General features: G+C 44.4%; 8 protein-coding genes across 8 annotated transcripts; 4 read left to right on the forward strand and 4 right to left on the reverse strand.

Moving 5' to 3' along the window:
- Positions 1 to 652: 652 nt before the first annotated feature.
- TrAtP1_009128 (uncharacterized protein) lies at positions 653 to 1,144 on the forward strand (the record flags this gene model as incomplete). Its single annotated transcript, XM_014087256.2, has 1 exon — positions 653 to 1,144. The coding sequence occupies one exon, from the start codon at positions 653 to 655 to the stop codon at positions 1,142 to 1,144; it is 492 nt and encodes a 163-aa protein (XP_013942731.2).
- An 11-nt stretch (positions 1,145 to 1,155) lies between these two features.
- On the reverse strand, positions 1,156 to 3,518 carry TrAtP1_009129 (putative NRPS-like protein biosynthetic cluster). The gene is made up of 5 exons (XM_014087257.2): positions 3,278 to 3,518; positions 3,184 to 3,197; positions 3,059 to 3,131; positions 2,764 to 2,988; positions 1,156 to 2,667 (listed from the first exon to the last, which is right to left on the reverse strand). Exons 1-5 carry the CDS (start codon positions 3,366 to 3,368, stop codon positions 1,394 to 1,396), a joined length of 1,677 nt encoding a protein of 558 aa, XP_013942732.1. The 5' UTR covers positions 3,369 to 3,518; the 3' UTR covers positions 1,156 to 1,393.
- Positions 3,519 to 4,557: 1,039 nt separating this feature from the next.
- TrAtP1_009130 (putative NRPS-like protein biosynthetic cluster) lies at positions 4,558 to 6,674 on the reverse strand. Its single transcript, XM_014087258.2, has 3 exons — positions 5,162 to 6,674; positions 4,989 to 5,095; positions 4,558 to 4,918 (listed from the first exon to the last, which is right to left on the reverse strand). The coding sequence occupies exons 1-3, from the start codon at positions 6,639 to 6,641 to the stop codon at positions 4,829 to 4,831; spliced, it is 1,677 nt and encodes a 558-aa protein (XP_013942733.1). The 5' UTR covers positions 6,642 to 6,674; the 3' UTR covers positions 4,558 to 4,828.
- A 3,956-nt stretch (positions 6,675 to 10,630) lies between these two features.
- TrAtP1_009131 (uncharacterized protein) lies at positions 10,631 to 11,530 on the forward strand (the record flags this gene model as incomplete). The annotated part of the gene is made up of 1 exon (XM_014087259.2): positions 10,631 to 11,530. One exon carries the CDS (start codon positions 10,631 to 10,633, stop codon positions 11,528 to 11,530), a length of 900 nt encoding a protein of 299 aa, XP_013942734.2.
- Positions 11,531 to 13,464: 1,934 nt separating this feature from the next.
- Positions 13,465 to 14,072, reverse strand: TrAtP1_009132 (uncharacterized protein; the record flags this gene model as incomplete). Its single annotated transcript, XM_066114168.1, has 3 exons — positions 13,465 to 13,508; positions 13,669 to 13,947; positions 14,021 to 14,072. 3 exons carry the CDS (start codon positions 14,070 to 14,072, stop codon positions 13,465 to 13,467), a joined length of 375 nt encoding a protein of 124 aa, XP_065970262.1.
- A 1,398-nt stretch (positions 14,073 to 15,470) lies between these two features.
- On the forward strand, positions 15,471 to 16,424 carry TrAtP1_009133 (uncharacterized protein; the record flags this gene model as incomplete). Its single annotated transcript, XM_014087261.1, has 1 exon — positions 15,471 to 16,424. One exon carries the CDS (start codon positions 15,471 to 15,473, stop codon positions 16,422 to 16,424), a length of 954 nt encoding a protein of 317 aa, XP_013942736.1.
- Positions 16,425 to 16,549: 125 nt separating this feature from the next.
- TrAtP1_009134 (uncharacterized protein) lies at positions 16,550 to 17,040 on the reverse strand (the record flags this gene model as incomplete). Its single annotated transcript, XM_014087262.1, has 2 exons — positions 16,550 to 16,692; positions 16,743 to 17,040. The coding sequence occupies 2 exons, from the start codon at positions 17,038 to 17,040 to the stop codon at positions 16,550 to 16,552; spliced, it is 441 nt and encodes a 146-aa protein (XP_013942737.1).
- A 1,894-nt stretch (positions 17,041 to 18,934) lies between these two features.
- Positions 18,935 to 21,043, forward strand: TrAtP1_009135 (uncharacterized protein). The gene is made up of 2 exons (XM_066114169.1): positions 18,935 to 19,370; positions 19,447 to 21,043. Exons 1-2 carry the CDS (start codon positions 19,000 to 19,002, stop codon positions 21,038 to 21,040), a joined length of 1,965 nt encoding a protein of 654 aa, XP_065970263.1. The 5' UTR covers positions 18,935 to 18,999; the 3' UTR covers positions 21,041 to 21,043.
- The last annotated feature ends 556 nt before the right edge of the window (positions 21,044 to 21,599 follow it).

The following is a 21,599-nucleotide window of genomic DNA, read 5'->3' on the forward strand; positions in this document are numbered from 1 at the left end:
CGGCTTACTTTCAAAATCTGGACAGTTCAGCTTCTGCAACCGCATTTTATCTTGTCCTATAACGGAACTCCGACATCTATACTGATAACAATAGAATATGCCTGTCACTAAGAATATCGAATTTCAAACTCGTGATGGCCTTACCTTGAGGGGACAACTCACCTTGATGGACAAGCCAAATGCGCCGCTGCTAATCATGCTTTCTCCAGTATGGCTGCATCTGGACCAACTAAAAAGATTGCCGTTACTAACAGCTAAATAGTTTGGCGTGACAAGTGCACACTTGATGAATACGCAATCGAAAGTTTTTAACGATGGTGGATTTGCCACATTAACTTATGATCCGCGAACATTCGGCAAAAGTGATGGACTGCCAAGGCAACACATAAATTTTGAAAAGCAGTCCGAGGATGTTTTCGATGCTGTTACGTACGCCACATCTTTAACGCCAGAAGTGGACGCAACCCGCATCGCTCTCCGTAAGTACCAATGTCTATGATGTCAAGAACAATGGAGATATTTGCGGTCGTGTATAAATGCTTACATACTGAAAGTCGGCGGTGGCCATGGCGGAGGAATTGCAATTCGAGAAGCGGCAGTTGATCCAAGAGTTAAGGCTCTAATTTTGCAGGTTCCAGGCATATCAGGAGCCATGGATGCGCAATTTTATCCTCCTGGATTGCTAGAGCGATCGAGAGCAGCGGTGACCGAGTTTTCAGAGAAATCTACAAGGAAACAGGAATACATACAAATATTCCCTGCTACTGCCGAAGAAGCTACCGCAAATCCGCCAAAAGTGCTGCTGCCAGGGCCCCCGCTGTTTGAGTTCTATAAATTTCTTCAGACAATCACTGACGGGGAAGATATTGATTGGGAAAATAAAGTGACCTTGGAAAGCGCCTACTACAACTTTATTAACGAATTCCAAGCATACTTACCAAGAGTTGCGCCAACTCCTCTCTTATACATAGTTCCTAGTGGGGGTCTCCCTGCTGAGCCCCATGAGGAAGCATACGCGGCAGCCAACGAGCCAAAGGAATTCTACAAGATTGAGCCTTTTGATTTCGCAGGTTACATGTATGGAACCGCAGACAAAACACAGAAGGATGTTGAAGTCAAGTTTTTGCAAAAGTATCTAATGTGATGGGTTTTGCCTTGAAAGGGAAAAGTACCAACATAGAATTACTTAGATAAGAAGACTAGATAAGAAGACTAGATACATCTATTCATTACGCTTTCTGCTCTTTGATCAAATTTCTTGTTACAGTTATCTATAATAACGCATCTATCTTCTAATGTAAAATAATTCTAACAATTTTAGCATACAAATCGGTCTAATCAGATGTTCTGTAGCGCACAACATAACATTCTCCTTGTCATTACTGAGGTGCTACTAGAGTGCCACTTGGGGCCGATCTAATAAACTTCCCACATTTATGTCAACATCTGCTTCCAATGTACTCATAAGTGACTTGAAATCGGCGAATAGAGTGTTTGCTCGCCTATGATCAATAAGCGATGAGTTGTACAGCATCGAGACTTCGTATTGATTGCGTTGCCGTTTGACCATCAATATGACAGCCCAGTGGTAGTCAGTATTGAAATTATCCAGATCTGGCCTGGGGACAATCTTAGTGACATCTGAATCACTGGCATCTGTGCCGCACACATCCTTGGATTTGTTCAACTCGGATCTCAAATTGACAAAAGACTGCACCCAAGGCCGCCCGTCAGCGCTGGGGACCACACCAGGAGCAAACCCCTGCTCCCACTTGGTTGTGGTCGTAATGTCATCTTGGACTCGCTGTAGTAGCTCTGTTATAGGCTCCTGCTTGCTCTGTACAGAAATTCGAAATGGTACCGCATTAACCAAGGGCCCCATGACACGCCACACGTCGGCAAACGTATTCGAAGATCTTCCGTGGCGACAGAGGCCAAACGTGATGTCTCGGTGTCCTGATAGTTTTGCCAGGGCCATTGCCCATGCAGCGAGGATGACTTGTGTTGGGTTCCTTGGCGTATCGCCGTTGGGCTGGGGATTGCTAAAGGGAACTGGAAGCATGTCCTTTAAGACATTCTCGACGCTTCCGCTCACCACAGCTTGGTCAAGTGGATGGATATTGGCAACATTTGCGCCACGCAAATAATTTTCCCAAAATTTCATGACCTCTTCCTGCGGTGCAATGAGGTGCTGATGTTTGACAAAAGCGCCAAACCACGGGCGTTCGATATTCTCAGCTCCTGCATATTTGAACGGAGATTGCAGGATTTGCGATATTTCTTTGTCGATGAGGAAACGCGTGAAAGCATCGCAATGAGTGTGATATAAAGAGATTGCGAAAAAGTTACGGCCTTGGTGGGCTGCATCTCCAAGCACAAGAGCATATCGCGCGGCTGGAGCGCCCAGCTGAAGTTTCTGAGCAGTAGTGCTGTCAAGGAGAGATCGAAGGCTGGAAGGATAAGACCAATGTGACGCCGTTTCTTTAAGCAAAGCCAATGCAAACTTATTTTCGCCTGGACTGATGATGGTTGTACGGAAAATTGGATTCTTCATTTCCAGCAAGTGTGTAAATTGCTTCAAGCCTTGTTTCAGATTGGGCCCTTCAACTTCGTAGATGTAGTTTATACATCCTGTGCCGCCATTTTGTTGATGATGTAAAAAGAACTCTACAAGACACGGTGTTAGAGCCTTTTTTGACTATTATCCAATAATGACTCTGTATGATCATATCCTTGAGCGTGTATATCGTTCGATGGACGTACCTTGAATAGAGCTCACTGGCGCAACTTGCGTAACATCATCTTCTGCGACCCCAACTCGTTCCAGGGCTGAGGCAAGTTGGCCAGAGCTTATGCCAACCATGCTATCAGCAGCGATGCTGTCCATCGTTTCGATCGGCTCGATACGTGTACTTTTCTTCGCAGTCTCGCCATTTACGCTTTGCTGATACGCACTTATAGTGTCCCATATATTTTTAAATGTTGCATCTGATTCGTTCCAAACAATGGTTAGCATTCTCTGAGTGAAGCAATTCGTCTGTATTTAACACTGTCTTACTGTTAAGAAAAGTGGCCAAGTCGATTGTGTCGATGAAAGACGCGATTTCGCCTAAAAACTGAATAGCTTTGATCTGGGTCAAATTAGCAGCTGAATTTTATTTATTAGAGAAAGTTTCAGCTTACTGAATTACCTCCCACTTAATGTAGCCAGTTGTTAGCATTTAATCGAAGCTTTTAGGTTGGTAGGAGGCGGCTGGCTACCTCTAGCAGTACATACAGGTCATGAAATTATCGCTATCCGTAAATTTGTCATTTTCAATGCCGAGGACATCTGCCCATATCTGGCGCAAACTTTCGAGGGATGCCATCTCGATTTTACTGCACTCTTGCAAATTGGCGAAGTTTAGTATCTCAAGATCTTTGCCGCTAGCAGAATACCTTACTCAAAGATTGTGGTTATACTCTTGCGTAGCTTTTATATAAAGGAATAATGGATGATTTATCGCCACTAAGATAACAGAAGAAGCTTCAAAATGAAGGTTATTGATTAGGCAAAGAAAAAGGAGTAGATTTAGCATTCACAGAACTAGCAAGGGGTGAGTAGCCGCACGCCAAGGGTTGCGACGTCAAGGTGCTGCGCCTGCGTCAGATATCTCGCTATGTCATGACCGATCTTACAAGGGATGGTAAAATTACATGTAATTCGGCTGTAGATGCTAGCGTAAGATGTGCTATATTCCAGTAAAGCAACCTAACCCTGCGTTGGTACGGAACAAGTTCGCCGATGGTGCCTCTATATTTTCTAACAAAGATTACGAAAGACGTTATACATGAAACAACTGCGCCAGGTAATTAGGTCACTAGCTATGCCGAGGCGGCTGGTAATTACATTGTACTGATATGGATAGACAGCCCGGATGAATCGGTCGGTTGAAAACCCTAGCAGGGCTCTCGATCCTTTTCCAGGGACATGGTAGATGTCAGATTTTGTTGCAACATAGGTGGGTATAGTTAGGATGTCTCCGCAAAAGTCCTTGTTAACTTGGATATACAAGGACTTTATCAATACAGCTATCTTATATCAGCCGCGAAGGAAGACTCCCTGTTTAAAAGATCCTTGTATATTCGCAACACCGCCACTATAACTATAACACTGGCTAAGCACTAGCATTTCGGCGTGTTAATGGAGTCTGCGTATATGTCATGAGCGTAAGTTGATATATACGACACTCATACAAAAGATCCCCTAAAAGACTGAAACAACAAGCAAAAGGGTTTTACCCCTTGTGCTGAACTACTAATCTCATATCAAGGCTTTTGGTAACAATTACTCAGGAGGTGCTTACCGTTAAAATTCCTTGCTGCTCGACTAGTAGACGAACGCCAAGCCTCGGGTACAACATAGCTATTCCCAATTTGAATGCTTTTCATGTAACGATTAAGAGTCTAGAAGCTTCTTTCCTAGAACCTGATTGTAGAACAGTAGCGCTGGTTATAATTCCTTGATACTCTTTTAATATTGAAGTATTACTTCATTCCAAAATGTAACATCCACCTGACTCTTACAAACTATCTCGAGAACTTATTGGTCACGCTCATGAAAGACGTATCCTTGAATGCACAGGGGTAATATTGAATTTAAATTAGAAACGCTCAAATAATGCTTAGCGGCCCGTGTAATCACTATATGACCTTTTATAGCTGGATTGTCAGCATTCGCCCGCGTCGATCTTTGTTCCACCAATGATCCCGTCTAAAGTCATTGTGCCATACAAGTTATAGCTTATTTGTCTACAGCATGTAGGAAAGTCTTTTTTGGACATGAAATTTAGAGCAGCCCTTTGGCAAACTGTTGGGATAGTTGAGTTCTCATCGGCTTCCCCGTTGGGTTATATGGGATAATGTCAACGAATACAATCTGCACCGTTTATGAATGAGTTCCAGTTCTGCATTATGGTATAATAGGATATGGTTTCGTGGAAATTTACCTCTCGAGGAACTTTGAATTGTGTTAAATGTTGACCAATGTGGTGCTTTAATTCCGACGCAACCAGCGGACTTCCCGCCTTGTGTGACATCAAAGATACGGCAAGTCCTTGTAGAAGAAAATACTTGTTAGCGCCAGATAACGGGAATCGACAGTATCTCGATATTTGCTCACCAATCTCATCGCCGTACATATTGTCAGCAATCCGAAAGCACGCGGCCCCTGAAACCAGCTCGTGAGACAAAGCTACGTGCTCAATCTCGGCAGGACCAATTTTCTCTCCGCCTTTATTGATGACCTCTTTCTTTCTCCCCACCAACTTTAGGTAGCCGCCGGGCTCAATGTTGCCAAGATCGCCGGTGCGAAAGTATCCGTTGGGAAGAAAAGCCTCACCATTGGCCTGAGGGTTTTCCACATATCCTTCCATAACATTTTGACCAAGCACACAAACCTCCCCTACAATACCAGGGGCTTTAGTTAGTGTATTAATCAAGGCATCCTCACCGTCGCTCCCTTGTCCCAGTGCAGTAGATGGCAGAATCATCACATCTACGGCATCAGGAATGGGAAAATGGCTTCTGCGTCTCATATTGCCCTCTTTCCAACGGTTGCAGAATATTGCGGGAGCCGTCTCAGTCATGCCGTAAACTTCCAGCAAAGGCGGGCCCAACGCGACCAAGCGCTCATATAAATCCGGAGAGATCTCGCTACCTCCACTTCTGATAAACCTCAGGTGTGGGGAGACACGGCCGCCAGGTCGCGAGAAGTTTAGGAGCAGTTGATGAAGAGTCGGTACGGCATGAAACCATGTGATGCCGTAATCAGCACATCGCTGCCAGAAAGCGCCCGGGAGCGAATATGGAATAACGGCGCAGCCTCCCGAGAACAGCGTAGCAAGTAAGGAGCCACAGAGACCAATGATATGATACAGCGGCGTAATTATCATGGTTCTATCACTGGACGAGAGCTGATGGTTGGCAATAATAATGCGCATAGCAGTGAGAAGATTAGTGTGACTGAGGAGGACCAACTTGGGTGCACCTGTGGTCCCGCTTGTCGAGAGCATGACAACTTTGTCTTCAGGCAGCACCTCATCTCTCGAGAAGATTGCGGCCCCAGTATCAACAGCGACAGGTGCGCAGTGGTTATTGGTGATTTCATGAGGCCTCAGGGCGAGCTCCAGAACCTGCCCATCTCCGTCTTGTAGCACACTCTTTTTGTAGCACAATGCTACGTGCAATCCCAACTGCTGTGCTGCTAGGAAAGCTGGATCGGTCATATATGAGCTATCACCTGGACCCCGAGCTTCCGGTAGCATCACCACCAAATCGAGTTTCATCTGGGAGAAGATATCCCGGAACTCGCTTTGCGTGTACTGTGGGTTCAGTGGGGCCGCAATACCACGCTGGCGTATGATTGCAAGAAGTATAACTGCAAATTCTAATCCGTTCGGCAATACAAGTGCAATTCTGCTGTCTTTTGTAATGCCAATACGAGCAAGATCGCGCTGCAGAGAACGTGTCATAATCGCCAACTGGGCATATGAGATTGCATCTTTGATCGATGTAGATCCAGCAGAAGGGGAGATAATCGCGGGTGAGCCGTTGCGTTCATAGTCGCTTGGAAAGACCAGGGTGTTTGTACAAGATGCCATTGCGTACTGGAGATTGCGGATAAAGTGTTATCTGTGTTTATTAAGTCAACTTGATTTCTTCATAGAAACCCTAAGCATTTATAAAAAAGAGTCTGCTCCTTTTCCATAACGATGTTCAGCGTAGCACTGGGCGTGTCTCTAACTACAAATCTATTCTATCTTGGCAGGCATGACAATATTAAGGGGGGAGCTTAGCGTATCCGCTTCTGTAGAGAGTAAGATTTATACATTTCTAGTACACGTACAATCTAAACGAAACATGAAAACTTGATCAAATTTTCATTACGAGGCTTATTTATCTTGGCAGTGGCTATACATATCTCTTTGGCCGTTGTCTAGATGAGACATTCATCACCACTTTTCAGCTGACTAGGGTGCCTATTTGTCAACAGATGCTAGCAATTGACTTCCATCTTCAAATTTAGATTATTTCGTGATACGGAGCTACAAGCAGATGTCTAGGGCATATCCATGTATTATATATTTATGACAAGTAGCCACTTTACTCGAGAGCGTTTTTACATTACCAAGTTGCCTGAATATACTGTCGCGTTTCATTATTTTTTTCCTTGGAGACTGTCAGTAGCTTCTTTATAGCCAACACCACCAAACGGTTCGCCCATGTGCAAAGTCTACCTCCCTTAGCTGTGTTTACGGTTGACGTTTCTGGGCGCCCTCAATAATTCTTTAGTAAACTGTAAGTTCATACATGTTTCCGATCCAAGGAGGAAGAAACAGTCACCCAACTTCAGCTACCACAAAGAATATGTCAAATCCAACCTTATTTTTTATTTTCGCCACCAATTCTGCTCTATTTATATTCTGTAGTAGGCTGCTTCTGACCTTGTGACCATTATTCTATGCAGTCTGCAACAATCCTTACCTCATACCTCTACCAATATCGAATAGTCTGATTGCCGTATTGGCGTTAGTTCAGTGGTACGGTAGCGACAGGCGCGGTGTTACTGGAAAACCTAACAAAACTTGTGAGGTGGTTGTTTACCTAAATGCCAATAATGACGTAAAAGATCTCTTCAAAGTATAATTATCGGTGGTTTCTCTTCAATTGCTTGTTTGCCGTTGACTATTACGATTGTCAATTGTTAGTGCGTCTAATCATCGTTGAAGCTATTCACAGTACAGCCTTTTCTCTGGTACTAAATATGCTCTTACACAGGTCTAAGTAGATAAGCTGTTTTGTTCCTCAAGATGATACTAGAAGCCTTGAAAAACTCGCACTAGCAGTGGTCAAAATTCCAATAGCCCAAACGAATACTTCGTGGCGGCCGTACGCTTCTCTCCTATATTTTTATAGCACATGCACTGTTGGCATTCGTATTCCGGACTCCGAATTACAAGCCCCTTATGTTCACGTATTGTTTACCTTCGAGATGAGATATTACTAAGGTATTTGTAAGTCGTAGGAAAGTCTTTGTCAGTGAAGATAAAAGATTTGTAAGTCGAGGTATACACCACCCAATGTGAGAGACATGCTGCTGAATATGGAACTAGATGTGGCGCATAACGTTGCCACCATCAGAAAACATATGCTGAGGACTGTTGGATGAGCCCTTAATACACCCGCCATCTGTTCTTGTCTAGTAAGATATCATGAAATCATGTTTTTCTAGCTTTTTCAGCGCAATTTCTGCTTAAATCGCCTGTGAGTACTTTTCTTATCCGTAGGTAAACTCTGAGATCGAGTGTGCGGGCGCTCTTGCTTGTCATCTTCAACCAATATATTGGTTATAAGCGGGGTATTGGCGGGGATGAGGGGTCTTGTCTGGAATCAAATACTCACGGATTTCCATACTTGGTTCATGGTCCTCGATGACTGGCATACGGCCCATATGATATCGAAAAAAGTTCCAGGAATTGTTACCAAATCGGTTCAACACGACAGATGAAGGACGGTTCAGGGAGTTTTATGACGCATTCTTGTACTTAATCGCCCTAGATTGTGTCGAGAACGACAGGGGAGTAGATACTAGGATACCTAGATCATGCGGTCGGTAGCAGTGAATGGATATTCAAAGATAGTGTATAGATAGAAAAGGTATAAAAGGCAGATGATGTTTCCATTCCAAAAATGAATAAATCAACAGACTACAGTCCAATACAGCATTCATACAAAGCCTCGCCAACATGCGTGTTATTACATTTATTTCTATTGTCTTCCTAGGCAGTGCTGTCACAGCTCTGCCACTCACCACAAGTATGCCTTTGCGACCCATTATCTACGGTTATCCTGCTGATATATGTCATGTAGCGGAAGCAGATGCAGCCATCGTTAAACGCCAATGCGGGCCACCACCGTTGGGCTCGCACTTTGATGAACGCTGCATTCCGGTCGCAAATCCTTGAAGACAAGCATCTAGGAAACGCTTAGGAGTGAAGGCTATGCTTGAGTTTGGGAAATCTCAAATGGCGATAAAACTTGAGATATACGAGTTACGAGCGAGTAAATAAATATTTATAAGTCAATCTCACGAGACCCAAAATGCGTTTGTAAGGTTCGCTCTTCTCTTGCCGCATTGCTTTCACAAGAGATCCAGTATACGGTGAAGTCACTTCATTATATATATATATATATATGCCATTGATCACTAAGTCCCAAGGTGTATAGCGTATACACAACGAGCAAAAGAACGATTAAACTTGTACCTATGCCAAGTGACTCTTCATGGAGTGCAGCACACGTCCAGGTGTAGCGTGATGATGACGGAACGTATTTGGTCTGTCCGCTAGCTACTTTGGGCCATTGTTGTTCCATGTAGCTCGAGTCAACGTGCCTTTGAAAAGGGCAAATTAGTATATACAATTCGGCTTAGATGGCTATCGTATAAGATTAACTTTCATCGTGCCAGCTACAATAATACTACTATATGTGACAGACGTCAACGAGAGATCTAGGAGAACGTTACCCAGAGAGTCCGCGGAGCTAGCTTCTATTGACTTTTATATTCTTCGGGAAAAAAAGTAACAAAGGACATCGAGCAAGGTTTGAAGCTTACCTAGTATGCGATGGCGCTGTGAGACCATATCCTAAGACCACCTTCGAGTCATAATAAAGCTGTTTTTCGCCGCTTACGCACTGTTATTTATGCCGATATTGATTGATACGCAATATCGCAAACCAGAACCAAAGCTGTTAGATGCTAGCGAGACATTTTTAATGGCGATTAGTGTTCACAGAGAAATCGAAGTTTCAAGTCGCTGATGGATATCCTGGTCGAGTGGTAAAGTGGAAATGGTCGAACACTTTTAGCCCAGCACTGTTATAAGCAGTAAGCTGGTTGTTAGAGTACATGTACGTAAACTATAAAGTATAGCTTCCAGCAAGAATCATTGCACTTAAAATGATAATGCCAGTCATTATAATCTGCTAGATCCATCTTATGAAAATGTACAAGTATTGTATTCACTGAGAAATAAAGCCTTGCGCGAGAGATGAATCTAGTTGGTGACAATACCATAACTTGTACTCATCTTACGAAGGTCGATTTTTTAATAAGGCATCCACCGAACAATGGCTTTTAGCGCTTGCAAAAAGCCACCCTCTCACCTTTCACAAGTAGGAAATTATATTAGCTATCTGAATAGCTTTCGTGGGAAGTCGTGGGCACAATTGTTTGGCTGCGCGTTCGGGGGGCTTTGGACCTGTACTGTATTGAATCAGCGCTAAGCTTCTCAATGTGAGCGCTATAACGCTGTATAAGCGCTATAATTTAAGATTTAACGATCCATTCCATGTAAGAGGGCTTGAACACTTTATTGGGCAAGGGAAGGATATATGTATATTCTACAGAATCGCTGCTTATGGTGTCCAGATTAACATTTCGTCAAATATATATATATATGTTTTTTTCAAACATATATATCTATTCTTACATCATCTATAAAGCTTTTACGTCTTAAATATTTATCCATGACTTACGGTTAATCAGCTTAACCAACGTGATACAACGTTCCATGAAAAAGCCAACGCCATGGATTCGGTAACGCCACATCCGCCTCCTCCCGACATTATCAAAGGTAGCCTCGCTTCGGGTGAAGGAATCCTGTGTCTTGGCCTCCCCAGAAGCGGCACTTTATCTATTGTCACTGCACTTCGGCAGCTGGGCTTCACATATGCCCATCACGGCGCGGAACAAGTTTTCAACTCTGCAAACTGGGCAGCCTCTATACGTGCCTCACAGGCTTGCTTTCCTGTATGGCAAGGGGCTAGCAAACGTGAATCTCCGCCTTTTACCAAAGCCGACTGGGACGCATTTTTAGGACATTACCAAGTCGTCAGTGATTTTGCTGGCTTCTACGGAGAACATATATCAAGAGTGTACCCAGGGGCTAAGGTTATTCTTGTTCAGCGCCCATTTGACTCTTGGTATCCTTCTTTCGACGCGGCGATTCTGCAGGCGCTCTTTCAGCCAGTTCGTGCGTTTCTTTTTCAGCGAATCATCGCGCCTATCACAGGAATCACTGCTTTCGCGGCGCATCCTTATATCGTGTTTGGAAGCTTTAATGCGCGCAATGTACGGGAGACGAGAAACAACGCTCGAGCGGTATACGAAGAACACTACACCACCATAAGAAAGATTGTTCCGCCGGAGAATTTACTCGAGTTTAATCTTGAAGATGGTTGGGCTCCCCTGTGCGCCTTTCTTGATAAAGAGGTTCCCGACATTCCATTTCCATACGTAAATGATCGAAACGTTATTTTGGATATGGTCAACACGCTGTGTTTTAAGCTTACTATCAAATCTGTATGGATTGTCCTAAAGCGCCTATCTCCCGTCCTAGGTATAATTCTTGGGTACTGGCTCGCACGCCAAGATATAACAGCGTTCAAAACAGTTCTCTTAATTAAGGACAGCTTACCTTATTTTTAGAAGCAATGATGAGAATTGGAATTTAACTCTCTTCTATGTATGATTCTGAATTATCTCTAAACATTGATTCATGATGCATATGCCCGGCGGGTTGGCTAGTTAGCAGGGCCAACTAAGTCCCCCGTCTCTAATAGAGAGGCGGGGCTAATGCATTCACCTTCTCAGCCTGCCGAGTAATGATCATAGATTTACGGACACTTGTCTCGGGCTCTTCAAAAATTTTAACAAAATTAATTTGCTCATTGCGGCATGTGCTTCAGCTATTTGCGTAGAATAAGTAAAGGATTGAGGATTCTCATGCTATATCGTCTGTTTTTGGGAATATCAGTGAAAGGTCTTATAGCTCGCTGTTCGGTGCCCTCTAATATGCGCCTTTGCAGTTACATGTCTATGCTTGGCCTTTCTTAGACACTACCTCAGCTCCATAAATGCCGCACTCGTGTTGACCCAGTATAAAAACACGGCTGGAAATGGCTGCTGGTTCAAGACCAGCGTCAACTTGCTCAGCGGCAGGTTGGAACGTATCATCGAGATGGTTAACTGCAGAGGCTAAGGCTGGAGCCGAAACAGTGACCCTTTACAGTCGGTATCAGTCTTCCGTCCGCAAGCTCGATGGTACAGGCGGGGAAACCAGGCGGATAGGAGCGCTAGAAAGGAAATCATTTTCGGAAGCATCTAATTATATCAGGGCTGAATGAAAGCCACGAAATGTTTTGATACACATGGCATTCCTTTAATTTTGAGGTCTACTGATGAACATACTCCCCTAAAAGAAAGACAAAGTGTTCAGCTTACTATATTCTAATATATTGGTTCCAGTTTTATTTTCCTAGTGAAATTGATGTACACGCTGGCAACATGGAGTGGTCTTATATCATCGTTGACTTTCTTCGAAAATATCACTTTGAAGCGTAGTTGTAATAGGCAATGCGTTTCATAAACAATCTAAGCTATTTGGCGTCTATCCTGGTAAATTTAATAATGTAGTCCGCTAATATCACAATAAGCTTTTCCCCAGTCAAATGAACAATTCTTGTAGTCACCGCTGATTGAACAGAGAAGCTATATTGTAGGAGAAGGAGAAGCAGGAATGCGGTTAATGAAATGTCAGTTTGGGAAGCTTAAAAGGGCCTCTTGTTCCGGGAAAGTATTCTGCTTGCTACTTTACCCTCTAAGCATGTTCACCGCAATATCAAGTTGTATAGAAGAAGTCTATCATCATGGTTAGCTGAATGGTGTGTAAAGGGCATGCGATGCGTACCTGGATGAAGATCCCCGACCTCTTCTAAGCTTTGTTGCCGTGTGTCAGAGCTGTCCGCCGAAGCCTGTGCTTCTTTTTTCTTGCTGTTCAAATGCCCAAGGTACCAGCGAAGAATTAAAGAAATCAAGACCACTGCTACTGACATTCCCAGCGAAGCAGCGTTGCCTTTTTTATCTAGAGAGCGTGTCAGATATCTGAGCTAAATTAACTGTCAATCAATTTGCTGCTTACAGTAGGGTGGATCGTTGTAGAGCTGATTGCCTGCGATTGAAAAGGCTTGTGCGCACATATTAAACAGAGCCAAAGCAGCACCTCTATAATTGTCAAGTTAGATGATTTGTTTCCTCAACGTAGCAGTCGATCGAACAAATCTTACCTCCTAGTATAGCCGACAAAGTTCATAGCTGCCCAAGATATAACCAAGACAACTTTTGGATACATGCAAAAAGCTATTATGCAGGTCGCAGCAAACCTGGCATCGCGATTTTCGAGCCCTATTAGCATTGCATAGCCCGCAATGCCCCCAATTGTGGATAGGGCAACGGTCAACCCGCGAGCATTTGTTTTGTCTGCAATTCTAGAGAATAGTAGTATGCCTAAACAGGCACATCCATAGACAATGACAGTAAATAACTGAGCTCCGATTGAGCTGTATCCGAAACCCTACCGATCGTCAGTTTTCTGGAATACTTTCTGGCTTCAAAAGGTCGGTGAGAGCTTACACGGATGAGTGCCGGTAGGAAGTTAGATAGAGAGGATATTGTGAAAAGTGCTGTGCAGTATAAGATCGTGAAGAGCCAGAAATGAATGCTCAAGAGCAGTTCCAGTATTTTCTTCGGTTGTACGCGGACTTCAGATGAGTTGTGTGACCGCTTACTTCTCTTTACCAGTTCATCTTTCTCTGCTTCAGAGAAGCCGTAGCGGACTTCTGAGGGTGAGGCTGGGAGGAAGGCCAAAACAATGAAGGCAAATCCAATGGGTAAGACACCTTCGATCAAAAAGATCCACTTCCAAGCTCTCCAACCGTTTACGCCATCCAAGTTTTTGCTAATCCCGTATGATAGCAGCCCATTGAAGGCACCGGCGAGAGTTGACGTCGAGAAGAAAATGGCAGCTCGAGTCGCGAGCTCGTGATATTCATACCAAAAAGAAAGATCTGTAAGGCAGATATGTGTTAATAATTTTTCTTTGAATTCGCAAAAGATTGGTACTCGGTGGGAGACACGTACAGAATGCGCCGCCTTGAACGAAGGCCTCGGCGGCACCAATGAGAAATCGCATGGCTATCAATTGACCACTGGACTTAACCAGTATTGTGAGCACTGTAAGAACACCCCACTGCACATAATGAATGGAACGGTTAGGCAGAGCTCTTTCTGAGGCTTTGGAAAGGTGTCACATTACTGTTAACATGGCACCAAAAAATTGCACCGGCGCGCGGATTTTTTTAATGAGCAATGTTCCTGGCAGTTGAAATAAGACGTAAGAAACTAAGAACATGGAGGAAGCATTGGCATAATCTTTTGGCGAGAGATGCAGCTCGTCTTCGAGGCCAGCAATTTGAGCATTCGCCAAATCGGAGCGATCCTAGTAACATATAATAAGCCTTTGAAACACACACTGCAGTATTGTTGAGAATTCTCATCTACCATTGAACCAAAGAAATAGACGCTCGAAATTAGTGGAAGAACAAACAAGTCAAGCTTCAATTTGAGCTTCTTTCGTTCCTTCTCGTTAATTGTTGAGTCAATTGGTCCCTCGATATGCGAAATCAGTGTCTCGTCTTTAGCCTCCGTACGAGAATCCTCTGGCGTGTTATTAGACATAGTCACTATTGTTTAATTGCTTCAAATTATGATAGATTTTGAGGTGAATGAGTAGTTATTGATTGAATGGTGGTGGAAGTGATTAATTTTGACATTTGTCGTCTTTGCTAGCTACTATTTGTATTATTTACCAAAGACTCGACAACTGTACAGAATTCTATTGTATACAGATCTATAATCGGAGATATAATTGAGATCAGCGATGTCAAAGTGAAGCGAAACTCGGTATAGCAGGCGAAAGAAATCCGATTGGATTGGCTTGCGCTGCTGGAGTGGCTTGGTCTCTTCCTCGCCAACCTTATTGCACACCTTCTTTTCAGCCGAGGACTTTAGGGGGGGTTCGGATCCTACCTGACAGCATACGCGGCCCTTGCTCAGCCTCTACTATGCCATATGCATCCTAAGGCGAGCATCCGTTATACTAGTCTTGAGCAGTAGTAATAATGTTTGTTTTGAGAAGATGTATTCGATCACTCATGTGGTTAGATGAATCTCAGAATATGTTCTGGCTGCGTGTGGTCTTTACTCTAGACTTTGGTCAACCTTTTCTCAAGGGTAATCTCGATTCCAACTTCTTAGAATCATCAATTTCCATAAGTATACCTTCATCAATAAGCCATTCGCATAGAGTCTTCTTCACTCGAACTAAGAATAGTATAATCACATGCAACACGAACTTGTAGCGAGTTTCGCTTCCAATGTTATCACAGCCTCAGGAATAGGAAAGCGAGTTTCGCTTCTCACATATAAATTATGACTGCTGTTTAAAGAGATGAATCCGCTGATCATCATTACTCAAACTGGCAAACCAGGTTGTTATTGGATTATTTTACTGGCATAAGTCGTACTCAACATGGAGAAACTTCTCAGCACTGCCCAAATACCTCCAGAGTTTTGGAAACCCACATACATGACAGGGAAAATTCCTCGAAAAGCTCTTATATCGGAACCTCGAGTGTCTTACAGCCTTTATATTCCGCCAGAGCATTACAAAGGTACCTTGCGCGGTCAAGCAAACGGCGCGTCACAAGCCTCATCGCCCAAGCTCCCCTTACTAGTCTTTATTCATGGCACTCTGCGTGATGATTCTTATGCCGAACGAGGTCTTATCCCATTCGCTGAGTCCACGCCTTGTGCCATTATGGCACCGCTCTTCCCTGCCGGACTCGATAGCCCTACCGACTTAGACTCATACAAATTACTTCGATCTCCGACGCTGCGATCCGATCTAGCCTTTTTGGATATGCTAAACGAGGTAGCCCATCGCTGGCCTGGAATAGACACATCAAAGATTTTCTTAATGGGTTATTCAGGCGGTGCTCAGTTTGCACATCGGTTCCTCTACCTCTACCCTGAAAGGCTAGCAGCCGTGAGTATTGGAGCGCCGGGAACCGTGACCATGCTGGACCATTCAGCTTCCTGGCCGACGGGCATAGCAGACGCGGAAGAGCTTTTCGGGATACGTGTCGACAAGAATTTGATCAAACAAGTTAAAATCCAACTTGTTGTAGGCGATGCTGATGTTGAAGTCCATGGAGGGGCTGAATTTTGGACGTGGCTACAAAAGTTCAAGGCTGCAGCAGGCACTGACTTATTAAGCAGCGCACAGCCAGAGGCGGCTTTGAACAAATTCCCAAATAAAGATATTGTTCAAAATAGGCTGGGAACTTTGAAGAAATTGCAAGCATTATGGAGGGAAGACGGCATAGATGCGCAGCTGGACATTGTGGAAGGGGCGAAGCATGAGAGCCTGAAATGTCAACCCTATTCTCTAAACTTCTTGCAGTTGCTGATTAGAGAACGATAATGCTACTAGAGCATGAATTAACGTCCTTGTGTATGTCGAGTTTATAGTGGCGCTGCATATGGCCCTGTTTTTATTAATTAATATTTCTCGTACTGTTATCCTCCCTACTTAGCCGCTAAGTAGTGCTATATCCATTGCTCGTCAAAGTAATTATTTGAAGGTGAGGCTAGAAACGCAAAAAGGTCGTCATATGTATTCGGAAGCCAGTCATTCCAATCGGATGATAGAGTGTCGGGTCGGGGAAGCCTTGGCTGGCCTTCTGTGTCATCTAAATTTGCTGTTAACGGAACGGCTTTGAATCAGACTGTAGAAACTTACCAGCAATCGCGGGAGTGGCAGCTGTGCGCTCACGTATTTTCCTCGCAATTCTTAGGCTATCGTCAACTACGGTAGCACTTGGATCTCCGCTATCGTTCGTAAAGTATTCTGACGAGACCTTGTCCTCTGCATGCCGAGATAACAGTCGGATCATCCTTGCAGTTCGAAAGGGCTCGTCTAATTCTTCTTTTGACCAGGCCAAAAAGGTCTCGTACACTTCTTTTATCTTGTTGCGGGCCAAGGTTCGCTCATGAGGCTGAATATCACGGCCAACAGCGAGAAATTTCGCCAAATACATCCCAGCGATGCATAAAACTCGAAAAAAAGTGTTTTGGGTAATGTGCTGTTTCAGCTTCGCGCTTTTGGAGCTCATGGGGTAGTAGTTCATCTGTTGGAGGCTGTGGAAAGCATGAACGTAAAGATGTATAAATGGTTGTAAGCTGTATGGCCGCATGAAAGCCTCTGTACCAAGTTGCCCACTCTTGTGTATTTGTTGTTTTCCCTAAGTCTTTTGAACTGGATGTCAATGAAGGGATGGAACACAGGCGCAGCCTTGCGGCTAAAAAGTCGATATGATATCGCTGGGAAACACGGGTTTTGATATCGGCTCCTAGCAGATCTAAATCGCGTTCAAGAAGGCCCAACAGAGACAACTGCACCTGGCTCGAAGAATGAATGCCATGAAGAGTCGTGAAGACTCTCATAGAATGCTGCTGTAGCTCACATCGCGCCCAAAACTCGTCAGAAAAATGCGACTGTAAATGTGATTTGACAATTGGGAGCCGCCCAGCGACGAGACTCATTGGTGGTGGAAAGCCATGATCCGTTGCAACCCTAAACAGCTGACATGTCAGCAGGTAGTCCCAATTCATGCTGCAGTGAAGGGGAATTGATGGGCAAGTCATACTCGGTACTGACGACGAAACAGCCCAACCAAGATTTCAGGTAAGCTATTGAATGAGCGGGTCTACTGTCTTCGACATGAGCAGGTTCATGGATGCCAATTTGCTGCACAGCTGAGACGGCAAGGCTGCAGTAATTCCAACTTGGGTCATCGTTCTGACTTGCGACGGGCATCGGCCAGGTGCATAGCAGTAACAGTGTTTGAACTGTATACGGGCAGCGGATTGCCCTAACTACATGTTCGGATAGTAATTTGTGGAAAGCGGATCGCAGCTTTGAAAATTGTTGATTGTAAAGAGGATGATTCCGCGCCGATACTAACAAAAGTGCCCAGAAAAGGATTTCGCTAGTTTGATGAATAGATTCTGCGGAACTTTCAATGTCTATAAATGGAACATGATCAAAATAATGTCGATGAAAGCTGTACTGAGTTAGCGGAAATGTCTTTCTTATTGTGACATGTAAACTTGCTGCTCCAGAAGCTCATTAACGTTATGAGAGCCAAGTTTCACACCGCCAAGCTCATATGTCAAAGGCGTGGTAGCGGGCATGCGATTGTCGGTAGGCAATGGAGTATGATGTATTGTATTTTTGGCGCTATCTGTCTCCAGGCCTGGGAACGCAATCGTTGAGCCAGCACCAACAGTCGCAGAAGAACTCTTGTATGAATGGACGAGCCTCTCAAGCTCCTCTTTTTCTTCGATCGCCTTTTCTAAAGCACTAAGGCGGTAAAAAGGATGGAGTGGTTATTATAAAAGGTCTATACGTAAAGAGAATGAGACTACCATTGCTTACCCTCTAACGATTTGTCTCTTGAATCTTGGATCAAAAATGCATGCTTTAGCTTGCTTCTCACATCTAGAACAAGGAGCTGGAAATCGTTGTTGCGCATCACATCGTAGCTTAATCAAGCAGTTAGTCACAAATAATTGTGGTTCCCCGATATATTACAGTCGCACCTGGAGAGGCATACCTTAACCTGCCGGCACGTTGTGCACGCCATAGAAGTACGCGAAGCTCGCTTGTTGTCTGGCATCGTCGGACTTGTAGATGAATGTTCCGATTCCATCTATCATAAGGTGCAATGAAGAAGTCAGCCGAATCGCCTGTATGCGCTGTAGCTAGAAGAAGGCGGCATGTGCTGCCGATTTTCGCTTGTCGGGCCGAGTGTCAAATCCGGTAAGCCCGAGCGGAATTCGCTTCAGTGTCATATCCACAGAGCCAGGCTGCTGAATGTTAGTAAGTGAGATGTTATATAATTGACATCAAAGAGCCAAGTGATGAGATATGTTACCACGTTTACTAATATTGTTCTATCCATCGTCTTGTGTTGATTTCAATAAAATACTGAAGCATGGTATCCAACGCCACTGTCGGTGCTGGGCTTGAGCCCCTTTGCCGCATCATTACTCCCATTGGCATGCTAGGGTACGGCTTCAACGAAGCTGAAATTAAAGATGCACTGGAATCTTCAGTTCAAAGCGGCATACCAACCGCGATTATCTTGGATTCTGGCTCTACTGACTCTGGGCCTGCCAAATTGGCGCTTGGAACTATGACTTGTCCCCGTGCATCTTACGAAAGAGATTTGCGAAAGCTTATCGCCATTATAACAAAATATCGCTTTCCTGTGCTCATTGGATCAGGAGGAGGGGATGGGAGTGATGCCCACGTCAAAGAACTGGTGAATATCGTCGAAGAAATATTAGCGTCGTCCGATAACAAGTAAGGACTCCTTCTAAATGAAGTTTTTACTTCTCTAAGTAGCGCCTACTAATTGTTATCACCTGTCTCGTGCTAGCTCTACTCAATTAAAAGTCATAGCAATATATAGTGACATCGACAGCGACCTTGTCTTGGAGCGCCTTGAAGCGGGAGCAATCTCCGGCTGCGGTCCCTGTGTGCCTACTTTGACGGTTGAAGATGTAAAGGCCTCGAAGACTATTGTTGGGCAAATGGGCCCAGAGCCGTATATACGAGCCATGACTACTCATCCGGATTTCGACATCATTATCGGCGGCCGATCTTACGACCCGGCGCCGTACGTTGCTTTCAGCGCCTATCACGCATTTGATCAACGCTACAGTCAAGTGCTTGCTCTGGATAGGCACATACTGGGAGGATTCACTCATATGGGCAAGATAATGGAATGCGGTGGCCTATGTGCCACGCCAAAAAGCCCTTCATGCCAGGCGACCGTCTACCGAGATGGCACCTTTGACGTGAAACCCCTTATGCCCGGCGCTGTCTGCACTCCTACTACAGTCGCAGCACACACACTATATGAAAAGTCTCGCCCCGATCAACTTCATGGGCCTGGCGGATACATTGACCTGTCCGCTTCCACGTATTCGACGCTATCCGATAATTGCTCAGTGAGAGTCAGTGGAACTACCTTTCACTCGTCAAAAGAAAGCGGCGACTCTTACACGGTGAAATTGGAAAGTGCCAAGGTTATTGGATATCGCACCATCTTTATTGGCTCTTTCATAGATCCTATTCTTATTTCGCAGCTCCAGTCACTTTTACATAGAGTGAAGGCGTATGTGACTCAGCAACATTCCCACACCTCAGAAAAATGGGAGCTGGGATTCCATACGTACGGATACGACGAGACAAACAAAACCGCTCATATGGGCAATGTTTTCGTAGTTGCCGAAGCACTCGCTGAGACACAGGCAACAGCTACCAGTATTGCTTCCACTGCGAGGGTAGGATGCATTCATGGGCCGTATGAAGGTCAGAAAGCAACAAGCGGCAACTTTGGTTTTGGGTTGGGGGGTAAGGGAGAGATTGAGACAGGGCCATGTGCAGAATTCTCCATTTACCATTTAATGGAATTGAAGGAAGCCGAAGAAGACGCTGTTGAGATTGACCAACTGAATAAGGCAGCAAAGAAAAGTCTATTCTCTTTTGAGGCTTTGCTTATCGGGAAAGGAGATCGTCTCCAGCGCTGCTCTCCACGGCTACATAATGACCTTGCTTCAAGCCTTGGAGATTTATTTCCGAAACTTACCATAGGCGCTGGGACTTCAAACACAGCTGAGGTTCCTTTCATCCTTCCCCAGACAGTCGGCGAAGCAGCAAAAGTCATAAGGTCCAAAAACGCGGGCCCATACGAAATTACATTTGACATCATCTTTAACGATACAAAGACCTACGATCATGTGAAAAACACCGGTATCCTCAGAACCGAATTAATTGCGAAGATATACAACCTCTGTGTTGACGATATCGTGTATTGCGGGTTTTTCGACCAAGCTCTGGCATTCAAGGCTACAATTCCACGCATGCGCAGCGGAAAACCCGTTGCATCGGGCGGCTTCATGGAAGATGACGTTCATGGATCACAAAAATATCTGCCTCTTATGAGCTTGAAACTAGATACTATTTGATAAGTAATAAGTACTCAAAACTAATTGAACATATTAAGAGCATAGAATGTAATCTACAGTGTTTGTTTCTGTGAAAGCTTTTTCTCCAATCTTCTAGACTAATAGTACATAGAAATGGACTAGTAGAGACAGAGGAGCTATGCTAAGCATTAGGTAGTCAATAAAAGGCTGAGAGGAAGGGCAATATACTCCAGTTCCTCTGTTGTTTTGGCGTTGCAATTATCTCACTATCGGCCATTCTGCTTCAAGTTGTACAGAACTGCTCTTTGTCTTGGTTCATCATCCAAGGCTCCTCTGCTTGTGTCTCCCAAAGACGCGTCGTCGCCTCTATTTATTCTTCTTCATAATTTTGCATCCTTTGACAGACTCTTTTTTTATTTTACAAATGACATCAAATGGCTTCCCATCCGGTGTAAGTTGAAAAGATAGACCGGTCTGGTAGGTAGATATAGGCTGTTGGAGGGGCAAGAGGTTTTGACGAAGTGCGGATGTAGGTTATAATGAGTACAACTGATGCCTCGCCAGTGGCTTCTTATAGTCTGTCAAAGCTCAAGCTGGC

The sequence above is a fragment of the Trichoderma atroviride genome, chromosome 4 (genome assembly GCF_020647795.1).
Source record: "Trichoderma atroviride chromosome 4, complete sequence".
Classification (NCBI taxonomy): Eukaryota; Fungi; Ascomycota; class Sordariomycetes; order Hypocreales; family Hypocreaceae; genus Trichoderma; species Trichoderma atroviride.

Excerpts from the sequence above, each read along its gene's own strand:
- TrAtP1_009129 (XM_014087257.2), bottom strand. The coding sequence starts at position 3,368 with ATGGCATCCCTCGAAAGTTTGCGCCAGATATGGGCAGATGTCCTCGGC. Across the intron at positions 2,989-3,058 it reads CTTGGCCACTTTTCTTAACA|ATGCAACATTTAAAAATATA; the intron begins GTAAGACAGTGT and ends GGAACGAATCAG. Across the intron at positions 2,668-2,763 it reads GCCAGTGAGCTCTATTCAAG|AGTTCTTTTTACATCATCAA; the intron begins GTACGTCCATCG and ends CGTGTCTTGTAG.
- TrAtP1_009135 (XM_066114169.1), top strand. The coding sequence starts at position 19,000 with ATGGTATCCAACGCCACTGTCGGTGCTGGGCTTGAGCCCCTTTGCCGC. Across the intron at positions 19,371-19,446 it reads TTAGCGTCGTCCGATAACAA|CTCTACTCAATTAAAAGTCA; the intron begins GTAAGGACTCCT and ends GTCTCGTGCTAG.
- TrAtP1_009130 (XM_014087258.2), bottom strand. The coding sequence starts at position 6,641 with ATGGCATCTTGTACAAACACCCTGGTCTTTCCAAGCGACTATGAACGC. Across the intron at positions 5,096-5,161 it reads TATGTACGGCGATGAGATTG|GACTTGCCGTATCTTTGATG; the intron begins GTGAGCAAATAT and ends TTCTTCTACAAG. Across the intron at positions 4,919-4,988 it reads AATTCAAAGTTCCTCGAGAG|ATTGTATTCGTTGACATTAT; the intron begins GTAAATTTCCAC and ends TAAACGGTGCAG.